At 43.2% G+C, this 16,319-nt stretch overlaps 1 protein-coding gene across 7 annotated transcripts in view; it reads left to right on the forward strand.

Annotated features, from left to right (window-relative positions):
- ECSCR (endothelial cell surface expressed chemotaxis and apoptosis regulator) overlaps window positions 1-16,319 on the forward strand; it is a 37,893-nt gene that overhangs the window by 14,210 nt on the left and 7,364 nt on the right. For 4 of the 7 annotated variants that reach the window (XR_009758213.1, XM_061587327.1, XM_061587304.1 and 1 more), the window contains 4 exons: window positions 2,404-2,451; window positions 3,715-3,840; window positions 4,558-4,656; window positions 9,029-9,065. Coding sequence is in view for 6 of the 7 variants with exons in the window: in XM_061587327.1 (XP_061443311.1) it covers window positions 2,404-2,451; window positions 3,715-3,840; window positions 4,558-4,656; window positions 9,029-9,065 (310 nt within the window). In the remaining variant the exon portion in view is untranslated. Of the gene's footprint in view, window positions 1-2,403; window positions 2,452-3,714; window positions 3,841-4,557; window positions 4,657-9,028; window positions 9,066-13,960; window positions 16,205-16,319 lie in introns of those variants that run through there. The other 3 variants (XM_061587334.1, XM_061587344.1, XM_061587352.1) reach the window with 3 other exon arrangements.

The raw sequence follows: 16,319 nt of genomic DNA on the forward strand, positions 1-16,319 counted from the left end.
TTTCATGATCTACACAATTAAAGGCTTTGCTATAAAGCACAGGGTGATTTCCTTCTGAAATTCCTTGGTCCATTCCATTATCCAACGTATGTTTGCAATACGATGTCTGGTACCTCTTCCCTTTCTAAATCCAGCTTGTACGTCTGGCATTTCTCGCTCCATATATGGTAAACTATTAGGTATGGCACTACATCTCAGTAGCAAATGAGCCCTGAGTTGGCATCCTGGGACACTTGCCTTGCTGATCAGGGAGAGATGCAGGGGAAAGGTCTAGGGAGAAAGTTTGGCTTCCTGGGGGATAAGAACAAAGAGCAGAGTTGTCTGCTCTGTGTCCAAAGAGTGATAATGTGTTTGTGTGAGGATATGTCTAAGCAGCCTCTGAGCTCAGCTTCCCCTGGAGACCAGATAAGCCATCACATTGGGGGCTGGGGGAGAGCACACATGCTTAGTGCATTACAGTGATAGTAGCTGGCATTCATGTGTGTGTGAGAGAGAGTGGGGGGGACGCAGGGTGGGATGGGGGGGCTAAGTTCCATCCACAATAATTTTCTAAGCAGAAAGAGACAGCAATTACGGGGGTGGGGGGAGGGATGTCTCCTGCTGCTTCTAACCTCCCTTCAGATTGTACTGATGCAGAAAACACACCAGATGCCATCAAATGATGTAGTTCAAAGGCTGCTTTCAGATAGAGCTTTGACCTCATCGTAAACCAAACCCTGGCACATGACGTCACCTGCTTGGGTAGCTCTTTCAATCCTTTTAATTTGATGGTAATACAGTTGTAGTGCTTTGGCAAAGTGTGATGTGAAGCAGGAACAGGAAAAGGGAAGGATACGTTTTGAGTGTGTGAGGGTTATAGGATTCAATCATAAGAAAATAAGAACATAAGAAGTAGGACATGAACATCTTAAACTGGACAGGCGCACACTAGCCCTCCCCTCCTCCTGATCTTTAGACAAGGCATACTGCCCAACACAATCCAAACCATATCTACTGAGAAGTCCTATTTGTTATATTGATCAGGATGAGACCGAGGATAAATAGAGCTTCTTTATTTAATAAAACGTAAACAGTAAAACATCTGAGCTTGTTCTGTGCTAGGCCTCACACAGCACACACAACAATGACTAACTCCAGTGACTAAATCAGTCTAGGTCCCCTAGGGTGTGTAATACCCTCTAGAGCAGCCTTTCCCAACCAGTGTGCCTCCAGGTGTTGTTGGACCACAATTCCCATCTTTCCTGACCATTGGCAATGCTGGCTGAGGCTGATGGGAGTTGTGGTCCAACAACATCTGGAGGCACACTGGTTGGGAAAGGCTGACCTAGAGAAAGTTAACTCTTTCTTTGCTGTGCATCTAACTTAAAGACACATTTCACTACACTATTGAGTTCTATGGGGCTTAGTCCCTTAGTAAGTGTGTTTAGAATTGCAGCCTTCAGGGGCATCCATCTTTACTCCTGAGTGCTCCCATCTAACATTTCCACAACACTAGGCTCCTTTCTTCCTACAAAGGCCTTCTGGTGACTGGACTGGCCTGAAGGCACTTAAACCCTTTTTGCCAGAAGGGAGTTGGCTAGATTAAATGTTCCCTACCTAGGCTCCATCTTTTAGCTAAGATTTCTATCTTAATTTCCAACCAGAGAAATGTTTTTGTTTGAATTGTATGCGCCAAGCAACTGTGGTTGATGCTTAATGTATCATGCTTAATGACATCACTCAGACCCGCCCATGACATCACCTGAACGCCCCGTGGCATCGCTCGGGCGATTTTTGGAGAGGGCATTTTTGGAGAGGGGATTAAATTGAGAGTTGACTGCAATATGGCACAACAAGGGACAAAAATGGAATGAAAGAGAAAGTAGGAGCCAGAAACAGACTCTCAGAGAGTCAGTGATGTCGGGGGGGGGATCTGAACAAATATGGTGTGTGTGTGGGGGGAGGGGGTTCAGTGTACTGAAGCTCAATGTGTGATTGAATGGGGACATGAATATCTGATATTATATGTGGATCTGATTTGACCTAAGTCTGGTTGTTGTTATTGACTTACCCTCTGATGAATATAGAGGGAACTTTGGGGTGCTGTTGTGGGGGTCTAATGTCAGTATGTAGACCTGAAGAGGTCTGCACATGTGAACTGAGATGCACAAAGGACTGATATGTTGAGATTTTTGTTGAGGAGCAAGAAGGAGAATTTTTTACTGAATTGAGTTTGAATATTTAACATATTAAGCTGATATGTGGAAAGAAGTAGGCATTAGCAACAATGGGAGGTAAAATGGAGAGAAGCGTATCAGATCACATGGTCTTTACTTTAGATGCCAGACAATTTATGACCCCACAAAATGTCCCCACAAAAAATATATATCCTAATTGCTCTCATATTTTCCCATTTGTCTGTAGATTCTGTGCCCAATAAAAATGGAAACATCACACATCCATCCTCAGCAGGTAGATACTCTCTGCTGTTGTTCTGCTATTAAAAGCAACTTTATGTGATTTATGTGATCCTGATATTACAAGGAACAGAATCAATGATTGCTGTTTATCCTCCCTTTCATCTCTAACTGCATTACTCAGTGGTAATAAATATTCTTATATGTACAAAAACTATTGTTGCTTGATTTTTGTCAGAAAGGTAACGTAAACCTATTTTGTTAGATTAGGTGCAGTCCCTTTATATAGAGAGTTGTTCCAACATAGCTAAATTCATGACAGTCAGAAATGCCTTTTAGATGGTCAGTGGTTGATTGACCTCCAGTCTTGCTCTCATGCTGTATCGCCATGCCCTCTGTCCTCTCCTTTCCTGCCCCCCACTTCCCTTGTCAGGAAGGGAGGTTTTTCTGGCCTTGACTGATTTCCAAATATATATATATATATAATTATCATTTCATTTTGCATCTGTGTGCAGAACACATGCAAGGATGATGGAACAGGAGAGAAGGTGTGGGCATGTATCCCTGGCAGCACCCGTGAAACAAATGAAGCCACTGCTGTGCCCTGGGCCTCCTTTGTTCTCCATATTGCTTGGGGCATCCATGCTTGTTTGTGCAGTGCATTTCATGTTGGGCAGCAGAGGAGGAGGAGGAACAGGATGAGCAGCAAGTGCAGCTTTTGTGGAAAAGCCATGCTGTGCTGTGGCTACTGGGGCATCCCTCCAGGGCCAGTAATCTGTAGCACTGGTGAGTCAATTAGTCACATTTCATTGTTTATAGCCAATGGCCACTACAATATAAATAACTAATCAGGCTATATATAAAAAAAGAAAAACTATTAATCCAAAAGGGAGTTAACATATAAAATTTCAGGAGACAAGTGATTAAAATGATTGCTGTACAATACACTTATTCATTTTTTACAAAAAACTTGACAATGCAATGCTGTTTTGAGTCAGAAAAAAATCACTCATAACTTTCTAATAATGCATATAAAGCTATCCTATATAACCAACTTATCTGTGTTGGCCAGCAATCGTTTTAAAGTCTTCTCATTGACTTTCTAAGAAACTCTGAAAAGAAGGAAAAAAACTATCCCTGGCTTAAAGGGCACCAGCACCACCAGCTTTGATGTTGCCCACGTTACAGCAAGTCTGGTGCTGGTCCACTTTCTAGCCTACCTCAGTAGATGATGCAGGGTCTTGTGCCAACTTATTGTCTCTTTATTTGATGTATAGAGATTCTCCTCTTTATGTTTCTATATCGTCTTCTTTCTAAGCTTCCACAGGTATATCTAAATGGGTCACTCCTCCCACAAAAGGTCTCCTGGATGTAAAGACAGAATTTCTCACTGTCCCTTCCCCTACAGAAGAGAAATCAGCAGCACTAACAGTGGCAGCATCTGGTAAGTGAGGATATCAGGGTGAGGTGTCACAATGTGAGTAGAAAGTAATGATACAGATGGCTAAGGATTATCTACATGGATGTGTTTAAAGAGTGCCAGAATATTCATGGACGTTTGTGGACAGGGCTGGGAGAACAATCAATTTTGAGCACGCATGCCACCAAAATCTCTGCTGTTAATCACTTTGCACAATACTGCTATGCTCTTATTGATAGAACACGCACTAGTCTATTGCTACGATGCTGGCATGACATCTTGGTCAGTTTCCAGTGCTAAAGAATATGTCACCACCAGCATTGGTCCAATTGTTACAGACTTGCCAGTGAAATTTCTTCTGGGACATTTGTTATTAGGCTTAAGAGAATTGCTGGTTATCTAAGATTTCCATTTGACTTTTAAATTAACTAAAATATATGTAGACTGTAAGGACATTTTTGAAACATTATGGCCTATTACACTCATCTGTACTCTTGAAAGAAAGTTATGCCCTTCCAGAGACTAGACAATCACACTGATATTTGTCTGGGGACAGGCTTGTTAAGTTTTCTATCCTTGATTGCACTCCCTCCCCTTTTTGTTGACTGCATTGGCATTTTTGGCTTATCAGTAATCATGGGCCCCATTGTCACCCCTCTCTGTTGTCATTGATTCCAACAGATGTTGAATAGAAAACTAGAGATGGCTGCCGTTACGGTTCTTGTTTTCCTCATTATCCAGGTGTTATCAGCTTCATTGCCATTCTGGTGGTGATTGTAATTATCTTGGTCAGTGTGGTCAGCCTAAGATTCAGGTGTCGTCATTGCAAAGATGTGGAAGGTATTTAACAATGCTTGTCATTGTTGTAATAGCACTGAAATCATTATATTGTATCTGATTGTCCATTTTATTTTATCCATTTAATGTTCTCTCTGCGTTTTCTACCATATACCTGGTTCACTATCCACATTTCTTAATTCTCTCAGCTTAGTTCTGTTCTATGTTCTTTCTGGCCTGTCTAGGGTAACATGTCTCTTGATTCTGCTACTTTTCCAACACCTGCCAATTTACCACTCTTCTTCCTTCTTACAATCGTCTTGGTTAAAGTAATTCCCTAATTCTTCACCCCCTCTCCTTTTCCAAACCATTTGTGATTTATAGTCTCGTGCTGGTTCCCCCACCTCCTTTCTTTACTTTTTTCCCATTTTTCAGCCTCTTAACAAGGCCATTAAGCATTCTTCTTTCTTATTCTCTTTGTAGTCACTGCCTTCACCCTGTTTCCTTCAACATCTTTGTTTATGTATATCCATGTGGTGGGCACCTAAAGTATAAATTTGCTCCACAGTTGATTTTTTTCATTATGCATTCATGTTTGGTCCTGTCATTATGCTTTCCCTTATTAGACATATATTTTTAATGTGACGTCACTATTAATCCTTTTCTCATACTTGAGTCTCTTTTGCACTCTTTTTATTTTTTTCTCCACATGTCTGGACCTTTTTTTTTAATAAAATTGTATGTATCCACACTTTGTGTCTTCTTCTCATTCTTCTGACATGCCTACTCCACATTTCCCCTTTTTTCTCCCTGCTCAACCTCTAACCCAGTGTTTCTCAACGGGTGTGCCTCCAGATGTTGTTGGACCACAACTCCCATCAGCCTCAGCCAGCATTGCCAATGGTCAGGAAAGATGGGAGTTGTGGTCCAACAACATCTGGAGGCACACCGGTTGAGAAACGCTGCTCTAACCTATATGCTCATCTTTTCAGCTTGACCACTTGCTGTATTGATTCCTTCCTTCCCATTTTCTCCATTATTCCATCTGCTTATCTTCCTTAATTTACCCTGCAGCAGAGGAGGAAAAACTTTAAAATGTTCATTTCTCTCTCATACATATATGACTGCTATTTGTATTTTTTTTTAAAATGTGCATGTTAATTGCACAGATGAGCATGTTAAATGTCTAGTTTGGTCCTCTCAACATACTTTCTATATCTCTCCTAATGCTTCCCTTTCCTTATCGTTATTGGCATTCCTGAAAGTTTTGTATGCTGACTTCTTTTCAGTCTGTCTATTCTTCTTCTCAGATCTGTCATTTATCTGTATTTTTATAATGACAACATGTAGCACTCTCTCTCTCCCTTTCTCTCAATTTGGCATCTTCTCCAACTAGTCCTCCTTAAACAAACTTCTTGGGAGAAAAAAACCCCACATCTTTAATTCTTCTCTGCCATTATCTTATTGCTTTCCTTTCTATGTAGCATATATTTGATTTTTCTCTTTCAGTTTCTAATCAGATTGAGTTCCTAGCCATATCTTGCTGTTTCATGCTTCTCAGCGTTGGAAAAATGTATTTCTGTTACTTTTACCCTCTGATCTGAGATCAGGGGACAAACTGTGTTTCTTTAGCAGGGACGGGAGTGCATCATGCATACGAGCACGCTGCTTCATTTTATATTCATTTAAAACATTTGTTTTTAGGTACTGTAAACCGCCCAGAGAGCTTTGGCTATGGGGCGGTATAGAAGTATAATAAATAAATAAATAAATAAAACATGCAAAGGATGCAGCTCCAGTTTATATTAAGTCCTGTATCTGTGTCATTTTTAAATGCAACATAATAGAAACGTTTCCTACATTTTGATTCACAGAGGAGGTATCTATGGAAATACTTCCTTTATTTTAAAAAGAGAATCTAAGAACACTGATAGTGTGAAGTTTGTCTTTACAGGCTTCCTCTATTGTGTCATATTAAGTTCAGATTTCTCTTAAGTTGTAAGCCTCTTCACCATCTGACCCTATAATTAAACATCAACTGAAGATCTAGCCCTTTTCTCAGGCTTTCGACACACTTCACTCACCCCTTCCCTAATTCCTGTCTCTTTCAGATGGTAAATCTGAAGGCAAAGCCTCTGTTGTTTGTACAGTGTTTTTCCCAGAATATTTTTTTAATTATTCATAATCCATACAAACTATACTCAGTTTACATTATCACAATAATCTAAAGGAACATCAAAAGATTCTCAAAAATAACCTAAAATCAGATTATTAAATGCATCATACCTTTACTTCAGTGGAATAAATATTATAGATAAATAACTATAAATGCAATACTTAATAACGATAGTAAAGACTTCAACTAGTGTCTGGCTTATTCTTCATTTAATTTAAACCCTTTCCCTCTTTTTCTTGAGTATATTATTTGCTTTTCTTCACAAATACATATAATCAGTTCCCTGCCCTGAAATTCCCAACTCCTTTTTTATATTCTGTGTTACTATCAGCCACTCCCTTCAAACTTTCTCTGAATCTTCCTCCCTCCTTGAGCATAGCAGTTAATTTAACAATGCTTAGTTGTTCCCACACCCTTATCAGATCTAATGTATTAGGTTTCTGATCCTTCCCCTCAATGCCTTCGCATATAATATTCGGCTAGAGTATAAAAGTTGATTTTGATGATTATATATTTCTATACTGCCATATCATAAACCATCAAAGTGGTGTACAATGTTAAAACATAAAACACCATTTAAAAATAAAAATAATCATTAAGGAGGCTGACTAATCTGGTGACTAGTTTTTATATATAGTATTATTTGAATTTGAATTCTATGTAGAGTAAAATAAAAGAAGCAGTAAAATACAGTTAAAATCAATATAAACAATTAATGTGGTGGAGGTGCTATCTCCCATCTTAAACCATAAATCTACAGACAACACCGCAGACCACTTGACTGAAGCTTGCAGGCCATAGTTTGGCAACCCCTCCTTTATAGTGAAATATTTTGGGTAGATTGTTTTAATAGTGTATAAATGTAGTGTATAAATGTAGTTCATACACATACACATTCACAGAATGTTGGACCAGATGACTGCCCTGTTGCATCACTCATTATCCCTGGAAGTTTTATGGTGGCCACCACAGCTGGGAGTAATTCTTTTTGCATGCCACTGACCATTTACAGTGAAAAGGCAAAAGGCAACTCTACAGAACCAACTGCAGAGTGAATTTAAGGAGATACCACAAGCCTGATGGTCTGGCTGTCCATGATTGCTCTGGCACATGATCATCTTGCAGCTTAAACCATATGTACTACTCCACTTTTAGATGCTTTGCAGGCAGGGGTGTAGTCATCCAAGATCTCGGGGAGTCTTGGATCCCTTAGTTTTTGGGGAGCAGGGTCCTAGCAAGGTCCCTATGTCTCCAGCATCATATGAGCCAATTAGCATGAAAGCAGAGTGTGCTGGCCACTGAGAAGAGTCTTCTAACATGCTTTCTTGTCCTTTCCTGCTGATTGGAACCAATCAGAGTGAAAGGAGGTGAGTCAGCTACTGAGAAGACTCTTCTCAGTAGCTAACATTCTTCTTTTTCATGCTGGTTGGCTCCTAGGGAGAAGGCATTAACTGTCTGGGATTTTAAAAATGAAATAGGATCAGTTTCGTGGTCCTATTTCTTAGCAGAGATATAAACGCAAGCAGTAGAGTGAGAATCAACCAGCCCACCTTTTCCCCTCAGACACAAGTATCAGCAGACACAATCTTCTTAGGTAAAAAGATAAAGAATGTTTACTCATGATCTTTCATATGTTCAGGAAACATAGGCTCTAGCTTAGATGGAAAGATTAGGAGTCCATTAGTCTTTGGTAATGATGCTCTCAGGAGAGAGCATCTTCCATGCTGCCTCTCCCAGAGATAAAAAGTAGCAGCAATGATGGATATGCAGGAATCTGCTAATATCCAGGACAAAGGAGGAGGAAGCCAGGTAACTAGCCCCACCCATTAGGAACTTACATCATGGTAAACAGGTACATAGGGATATCCCCCAAAATATCCCTTAAAGGGAACATCTCCTTTTTTACAAGGGAACATGCAAGTTTGCTTATTCTAACATTAACAAGGGTCACATTTTCAAAAGGAGGGGCATGGCTGGGACTAGCATGAAGGGACCCTGCATTTCTGAATGTGTCACTGCACTGCTGTTTGCAGGGCAACACTGTATGTTACTCAAGCTGTGATGTAATCTTGCTTGTTATGAAACCCAAAGGCAGCCCATCTCTTCTTGAAGCTGTTCCACCAATCTTGTTTGGTCATTATAGACAGTCAATTCTGAAATCCCCCCCCCCAATCATAAGCTAGGATAAAAATGGATAGTATTATATTATTTGTACACATCTTGTGATGTGTAATATTAATGGATTTTTTTTCTTGGTAGGTAAACAAAAACCTCATCATCCAATGGTATCTTACAGGTAAGATACAGGTTATGCTTTCTTTTTGTTTGTTTGTTTTCTTATTAGTTGCTACTAGGTTGCAGCTAATTTTGTTTCTCAGCCACTTATATTTTCAGAGTGGCTGCCAATTCTGCTGTGCCTCCTGCAGTTTCCTTTTGCCAATAGTTCTAGAAAGTTGGTTTGTAGCTTTTCACAGTCGTCCTTGTTGACAAACCAGGTTAGCTAAAACCTTTTGATGAGCTGTACTACAGCTTTGGGTTTGAATGCATAAAAAGGAAATAGTCGACTGTGGCACAGCCAGGGCCAGACAAAGAAGTGCAGGTCCGAGGTCCTGCTGACCCTAGGGGCCCTACTTGCCACAATTCCCTCTGAGTACCCTGATTCAGACCAGGAGTGGCAGATAGTGAAGGAAGAGGGCAACAAGTGGGAGAGAGATGAGACAACAGAGCAGAGCCTTGTTGATTGAGCAGCCCCTCTGCCTCCAGAGGTGCCTGACTCCTCTGTTGAAGCAGGAGTCCCAGAGGCTTCCTCTCTTTCACATGTGGAGGAGAAGGGGCTGTCAGAGGCTGCTGCCCTGTTGTGGGATGGGGAGAACTGCTGGGCATGGTCTGTAACAGGCTGGGATGATTCCAAGGTGGAGGCAGGCCCAGCATTGTCTTCCAGGGAAAGGTAGCAGCACATCAAGAGAAAAGAGGACACACTTCCCTATATGTAGCACCCACCCTTAGGCTAGGAACTCCCCCAGGATCAGGGATTCCAACAAGTATCTGGGCATTTCCCCCTCTGCTTAAAAGCTTGGCAGGGAAGTGAGGAAACTTGTTGCAACAACTTTGCAACTCCTGTGCAGCCTTGGGATTCTTGAAACTTGTTCCTTACTGTGAATTTCTATTTGGAGAGAAGGATGGAGGACATTCCCTGATCGGAATGGCTCCTCCTGCTAGTCATGGCAGGCAGGGTCCCTAGAGCCTTTTTGCGTTCTCTCCATGGGGAGGAGTCATCCCACCCACCAGACTGAACTAGCAGAGCTAAGATAACCCCTCAAGCCCACTGCAAAGGAAAGAAGAAAACTGTCCTGCAGGTCCGCCCTAAAGATCCAATACGGAATCACTGCAATGGAAAACAAGAAGAAGCCACAACAGGGCAGCAGATGAAAAACAGCCTGAAGAAAACCCAACAGCAAGAAAATAAAACACAATTCGTCCAAATGTGGGACAATATAGGTTAGAGACTACAGAGAGGACACAACCTAAACAGAATGTGAGATATTTAAACCAGAGGCAGAAGCCCTAGAACCCCAACCCCACCCAGAGGGTAAATGCAGAGGGATAAGAAGAGGGTGGAATGTCCTCCATCCTTCTCTCCAAACAGAAATTCATGAATAAACTTCCATTTTTGCGAGAGGATAGAAGACATTCCGTGAGAGGAATGTATCAGAGCAGTATACATTGGGTAGGCTTCCTCTGCACTCCGCCTACTGCGAAACCACATTGTGAAGCATCTTCCTGCCAAAAGTGGCATCTGAAGATGAAAAGGAATATATTCTGTAATGTTTTACATATGTGTAAAGTGAGGCCCAGGTAGCCACCCTGCAAATATCCAAATCAGGAAAACTGCCTTTGTAGGCAGCAGACACAGCAGTATCCCTGAGAGAATGGGCTGTGATCTCCACAGAAGGATCCTTACCCAGTGCTCCATAATCCTGAGCAATTGATTGTCTGAGCCAATGCAAAATGGATACATTTCACAGATGAGACCTTTCTATATTTAGAGGGACCAGAAACACTACAGAGCCTTGGACTTCTATACCTGTCCAAGTAAAACCTGAAAGCACGTCTGAGACCCAGAGAGTGATACCTACATTCTTGCTGACATGAAAGCCTAGGACAAAAAGATGGAAGCACTATCTCATGGGATCTATGAAAAACTGAATTAACTTTGGGAATGAAAGAGGGACCAGGATGTAACGCAACTTTATCTTGGTGAAAAAAACAATCCTGGAGATCAGAAGAAAGTGCTCCCAATTCTGAAACCCATTGTGCAGACATAACAGTAATGAATGTTAACAAATTTAAGGGACAAGCTACCATCGTCTGAAAGGGGGAGCCCATCAGTGCAGAAATCCAGTTAAGGTTCTAAGTGGAAACCCATTAATAACTGGAGGAGAAAGTAAAGCTATTCCTTGGAGGACCTTCTTGAAGAGGAAGTGAGCCAACAGGATACCACGATCCAAAGTGGAGAAAATACTACTAATGGCAATGGCCCGGCACTTGATGCTGTTGGTGGTCAGACCCTTTATCAACCCCAGCCTAAAGAAAACCAAGCCCATGTTTAATATACATAGATAGGACAATCTCTTGCCTAGAGCATCACCATAACAAAAAAGCTTTCCACTTAGTGCTATAAACCCAATTGGTAGAGGCATTTTGGGAGGAAAGAAGGGTATCCAGAACCTTCCCAGAGTAACCCATCTGGATTAGCCAGATCCTCTCAGCCTCCAGGCTATCAGATGGAAGAACTCTGGCCAAGGATGCACTATTGGACCCTGAACAAGAGGATGCTGCCATTTGGGTTGATGCCATGGATCCTGGCTTGACAAGTTCACTAGGTCCATAAAACCAAGATCTCCGTAGCCAATAGTGGGCCACAGAATGACATCCACCCCAGAAAGTTGTTGTCTCCTGCAAGATGCTTTGCCATGAGGGAGAGAAGATTGAGTTCCACCCACCAAAAGAGGCTGTCGGCCTCAGAGATCAAGGTCTGGGATTGATTCCCACCCTGTTTGTTCATGTAAGCTTGGGCTGACATGTTATCTATTTGAATCAAAGATGGGACCACCTGATCTCTGAGGTCAAGGCTTTCAGACCCAACCAGATTGCACACAATTCCAGGATACTGATGCTCAATTGGTGTCCCGTCCAGAGCCGGAACCACGAGACTGAGACGCGGGTGCAATTAAATCTCGTTTTATTAAAGTAATGGATACATCAAAGGCATTGCACTTCAAAGAAAAAACTGCATTAACTCACTAAAAGTCCCTAACTACCCCCTAGGCATGCTCTGCTGCGTATGAAAGAAGTTGACTCAGCAGATCCCCACTGTGAGCGGCAAGCTTAAGTAGGGAACATCTTCGATCGTAATCTCTGACTCCTTCGCAAATCCTGTCTCTGCCCTGTCCGTTTCTCATGGCGGCGGGAGCGAGGTGATGGGGGGTGTGTCTCTAATGGCTCATCAGAAGACACCTGCTCCTGAGTAACGGGCTCGAGCTCAGGGGGCTGCGTCACGCTGGTGGCATCCTGGGAACTGCTTGGTAAGGGAGGAGTTGGCACTTTCGCAGGAGCCTCCCCCAACAGGTCCTCAGCAGCAACTGGGGGCAGCGCGCTCTCGTCCTCGGAGATTGTGCCATCCGTGGGAACTGGCTGGAGTTCAGGCTCACTTCCCCCCCCCCCAAGGTCCCGCTCAGACTCAACAACTCCCAAGTCTTCTGTGTCTTCTGGCAGTGGAGGCGCCTGAAACGCATGCCTCTTCCCTTCCTGTCCCTTCTGGGAGAGCTGAGGCTCAACAATTGGGTCTCTTCCAGGGACCATGTCCCTTGCAACACATACTGGCCTGTGTGAGCACACCAACCATAAAAGCTGACATTTGTCATCAAAATTATCCTGTGAGGTTCATCTAATCTCACCCCTTCTGAAAGGCAATGAGGGGCCAACCACCAAAGAAGCTCCTGCTTGAGATAACTGGGGGACTAGGACTGAGAGATACTTGCATTCCGCAATCTCATCTTGATAAGGGAGAAGGAGTTGCTGTAGATTGCCTGAATTAAACTGTGCCCAGAGAACCAGATCAAAGGATGACACCAGCATCCCCTGCAACCAAGCCAGATACATCAAATCCACTATCTCCATTGCCCTGATCTGGTGCAGAGCTGTGGTCATCTTTTCCACCATTTCTGAGGTAAGGAACATCCAAAAGCTCTGTGTATTGAGCTGCACGCCAAGATTCATCAATCTGAGTGGGATTCAGAGAGCTCTTCTTCACACTGATCGCAAAGCCAAGATGATGGAAACAATCCAGAATCAACTGAGTGTCTTGAGACACTTCTCCATAAAGAGGGCCTGAACCAAGATGTCGTCGAGGTAAGGATGGGTACATATCCCCTTCATTCTGAGACCTGCAACTACTACCATGACCAGCACCTTGGAGAAGACCCTCAGTGCCAACGAGAGGCCAAAGAGTAATGCCTGATACTGGTAATACCTGCTGTCATAACTGAATCTTAGGAAGCAACAATGGACCGGCCTGAAAGCAATGTGGAAATATGCCTCAGAGAGATCTAATGAGGTCATCCATCTTCCTTCCTTAGTGCCATGACAATTGATTTCAGGGTTTCCATTTTAAAATGCTTTTTGGCGACAGAGCAGTTTAGCCATTTGAGACTGAGTGTAGCCCTTATGTCACCATTCTTTTGGGGCACTAAGAAAAAACTGAATAGACCCCAGACCTCTGCTAAGAGGGAGGGAGGGACCATCTCTATAGCCCAAATCTCCGAAAGATGAGTGATGGCATTTTGGTAGTTCCCATGTTTTTCTGGCATCTTGAGTGTGAGGTAGGAATGAACAGACCGTGTGGTCTCTGAGCAAATTCCAGTGTATATCCAAGGGTCAAGGTCTCCAGAACCCACTTGTTCAATGTGATCTGTCCCACAGATATGCAAGCTTTTAGGAAATTTGGAGTGGTTGAAGGAACCGCCACTGAGCAACTGATCCTCTATCCTGTCTATCCCCTCTAAGCTTGCATGAGGAGTACCCCCAAGATTTTGAGAAATGCCTAGAGGGACAAAAAAATTGAGACTGATGCTCCCTGAGCTCCTCCTCCTTAGCAATTGAAAGTGTCCTCTTTTTGCCTGATCTCAATAGGATGTTCCTGGAGTGGCTCCCCAAATAACTTAACCCAAGAGAATGGAAGACTGACAAGGTTTATTTGAGACCCAGAATGAACCCTTCCACTGTTGAAGCCAGATATGACACTATGGAACATTAGTGGACACCACAGAACATGTGGCATACCGGAAAGATTCCAAAGAAACAGCTGCAGCCAGAGCAGAAGTGTGAGACATCTTCAAAACGTCTTTGACAGGCTTGCACATGTCATCTCCTGCTCTCCCAAGCTCATCTGCTCGCATAAGAACAGCCCTCGAAAACAGAGGCAGTAACTGAAGCCTTAAAGGCCACCATGGCAGCTTCAAAGCTTCTACGAAGATCTACCTTGATCTGCTTGTCGCAGGTATCCTTGGAGCTTCCTTCTGCCTCTGAAGGAATAACAGCAGAAGAAGCCAAAGTCACAATGGGCAGATCCACAGCAGGAAAGCAAAGTTGCTGCATAATATTGCCGTAAAAACATAGTGTTTTTTAACCGCTCTAGACACTAGCTTAGACTTGTTGAGGTGGGCCCATTCTGCTTTCCAAGTGGAGTAAAAAATAACAGGAAAAGGAAGTGTAGCAGGCTTGTGCAAAGCCAAGGGAAAAACCTTCTTGGCACCCACTGAAGAGGAGACAAGTGCAGGAGACATCTTTTCCCCAGTAAGCTAAAGCACTCTGCATGCCTTAATAAGAGGCTGAAAAATATCAGTTGTGAAGAGCTGAGGCTGAGAAGGCACCAATTCACCCTCCTCCCCTGTAGCTTTAGGCTGGGAGTGGTCAGCATCTGAAGCACCCTCTTGCTCCCCCACAACTCCTCCCAACCCCATGGCAGGGTTGAGGCAGGTGAACAGTTGACAACATGGGATCACCATCATCCAAACCACCTAATTTGGGGAGCAGCAGGATGGGAGGAAAGATCAGGAAGGGGAGGATCCTCCAATACGTGAGGCAGCATTCTGACAGAATTGCAGCTGGAATGGAGGAAGAGCTCCCCCTTCCCCAGAGGAAGAGTTCTGTGCGGTCAGAGTGAGAGGCAGGAGAATTCATGTCCCTGGACCTTGTACTGCGTGGTGATCTGGAAGGCAAGGGAGAAGGGGAAGGAGATCTCACAGAGCTGTCATATGAATGCAGTCTGTGAGATCTCCCACCCCTATGTCCCCCTGCTTCTATATATCCTTGACTGAGACCCGTATTTATGCTTGCACTTGCAAGCCCTTCTAGACTCAAAGCCATCCCTTTCCTTCCTCTGGGAGGAATGCAAGGAGTCCCTGATTTCCTGTGGAATATAACCTTGGACCCAATTCAAGAATTTTGGAAACTCACCCTCTGGAAGCATCTCCATGAGAAGCAGTCTCGCTGATTGCACTGGATGCAGGGGACCCAAGTTCATCTGAATGACCATGTTCAGAAGGCAGAGAAGCTTTGCACACAGATGTGTCCCCATCCTGGCCAGGACAGGAGACTGAAGAGGCAGCTGAACAAGCCATGGAGGAAGCCTTTCTGCTGTGCTGAACAAAAAAAGGGGGGAAACTAACAAAAGTGTGCTTTTGGTGCCTTTGGGGCAAAACAGCCCCAGCTGCAGTTACACAAAGTGGTGGTTCTGATGGAGATCAAAGGAAGTGGGAAATACTGCTCCGTGCCCTTTCTCTCCCCACTAACAGCCCAGACCATGGGGTGTACCCTGGCTGGCTGCCCCTGCGCCTAGGCTGGCGCATCTCAAATCCCCAAACCCAGCACACATCCATTCACCCTGTTTGAGTGAATAACTGTTCTGGACATGCTTCCTCTGTGGGCAGACAAACTCTTACTTGTTTGTAGCTGCAGAGTGGGAAGACAAAGAATAATGATAAAAAACACTCCAAACCTTAGGAGCACTTCAGAGTGGCACTGCAGGAGTTAAGTTCCAGTAAAGTTTATTGTAAACCTTACACATCCAATCCATAATGCTTTCATCACAGATGGATTGCAACCTTAAGCACATTTATACAGAAGTGTCACTGGGTTCCATCAGACTTACTCTCTAGTTCAGCCTTTCCCAACCAGTGTGCCTCCAGATGTTGTTGGACCACAACTCCCATCAGCCTTAGCCAGCATTGCCAATGGTCAGGAAAGATGGGAATTGTGATCCAACAACATCTGGAGGCACACTGGTTGGGAAAGGCTGCTCTATTATTATTATTATTATTATTATTATTATTATTATTATTATTATTATTATTATTATTATTATTAATGCTCTAATTGAAGGTATATAGGATTGCAGCCCTATTATTTATGTAGCACTTTTCAAAGTGCTTCATATGCATTATCTCAGTAATGCAGTTTTATCACTTCTATATTGTTAACTTTGCTTTGG

This window comes from Rhineura floridana, chromosome 1 (assembly GCF_030035675.1).
Source record: "Rhineura floridana isolate rRhiFlo1 chromosome 1, rRhiFlo1.hap2, whole genome shotgun sequence".
Classification (NCBI taxonomy): Eukaryota; Metazoa; Chordata; class Lepidosauria; order Squamata; family Rhineuridae; genus Rhineura; species Rhineura floridana.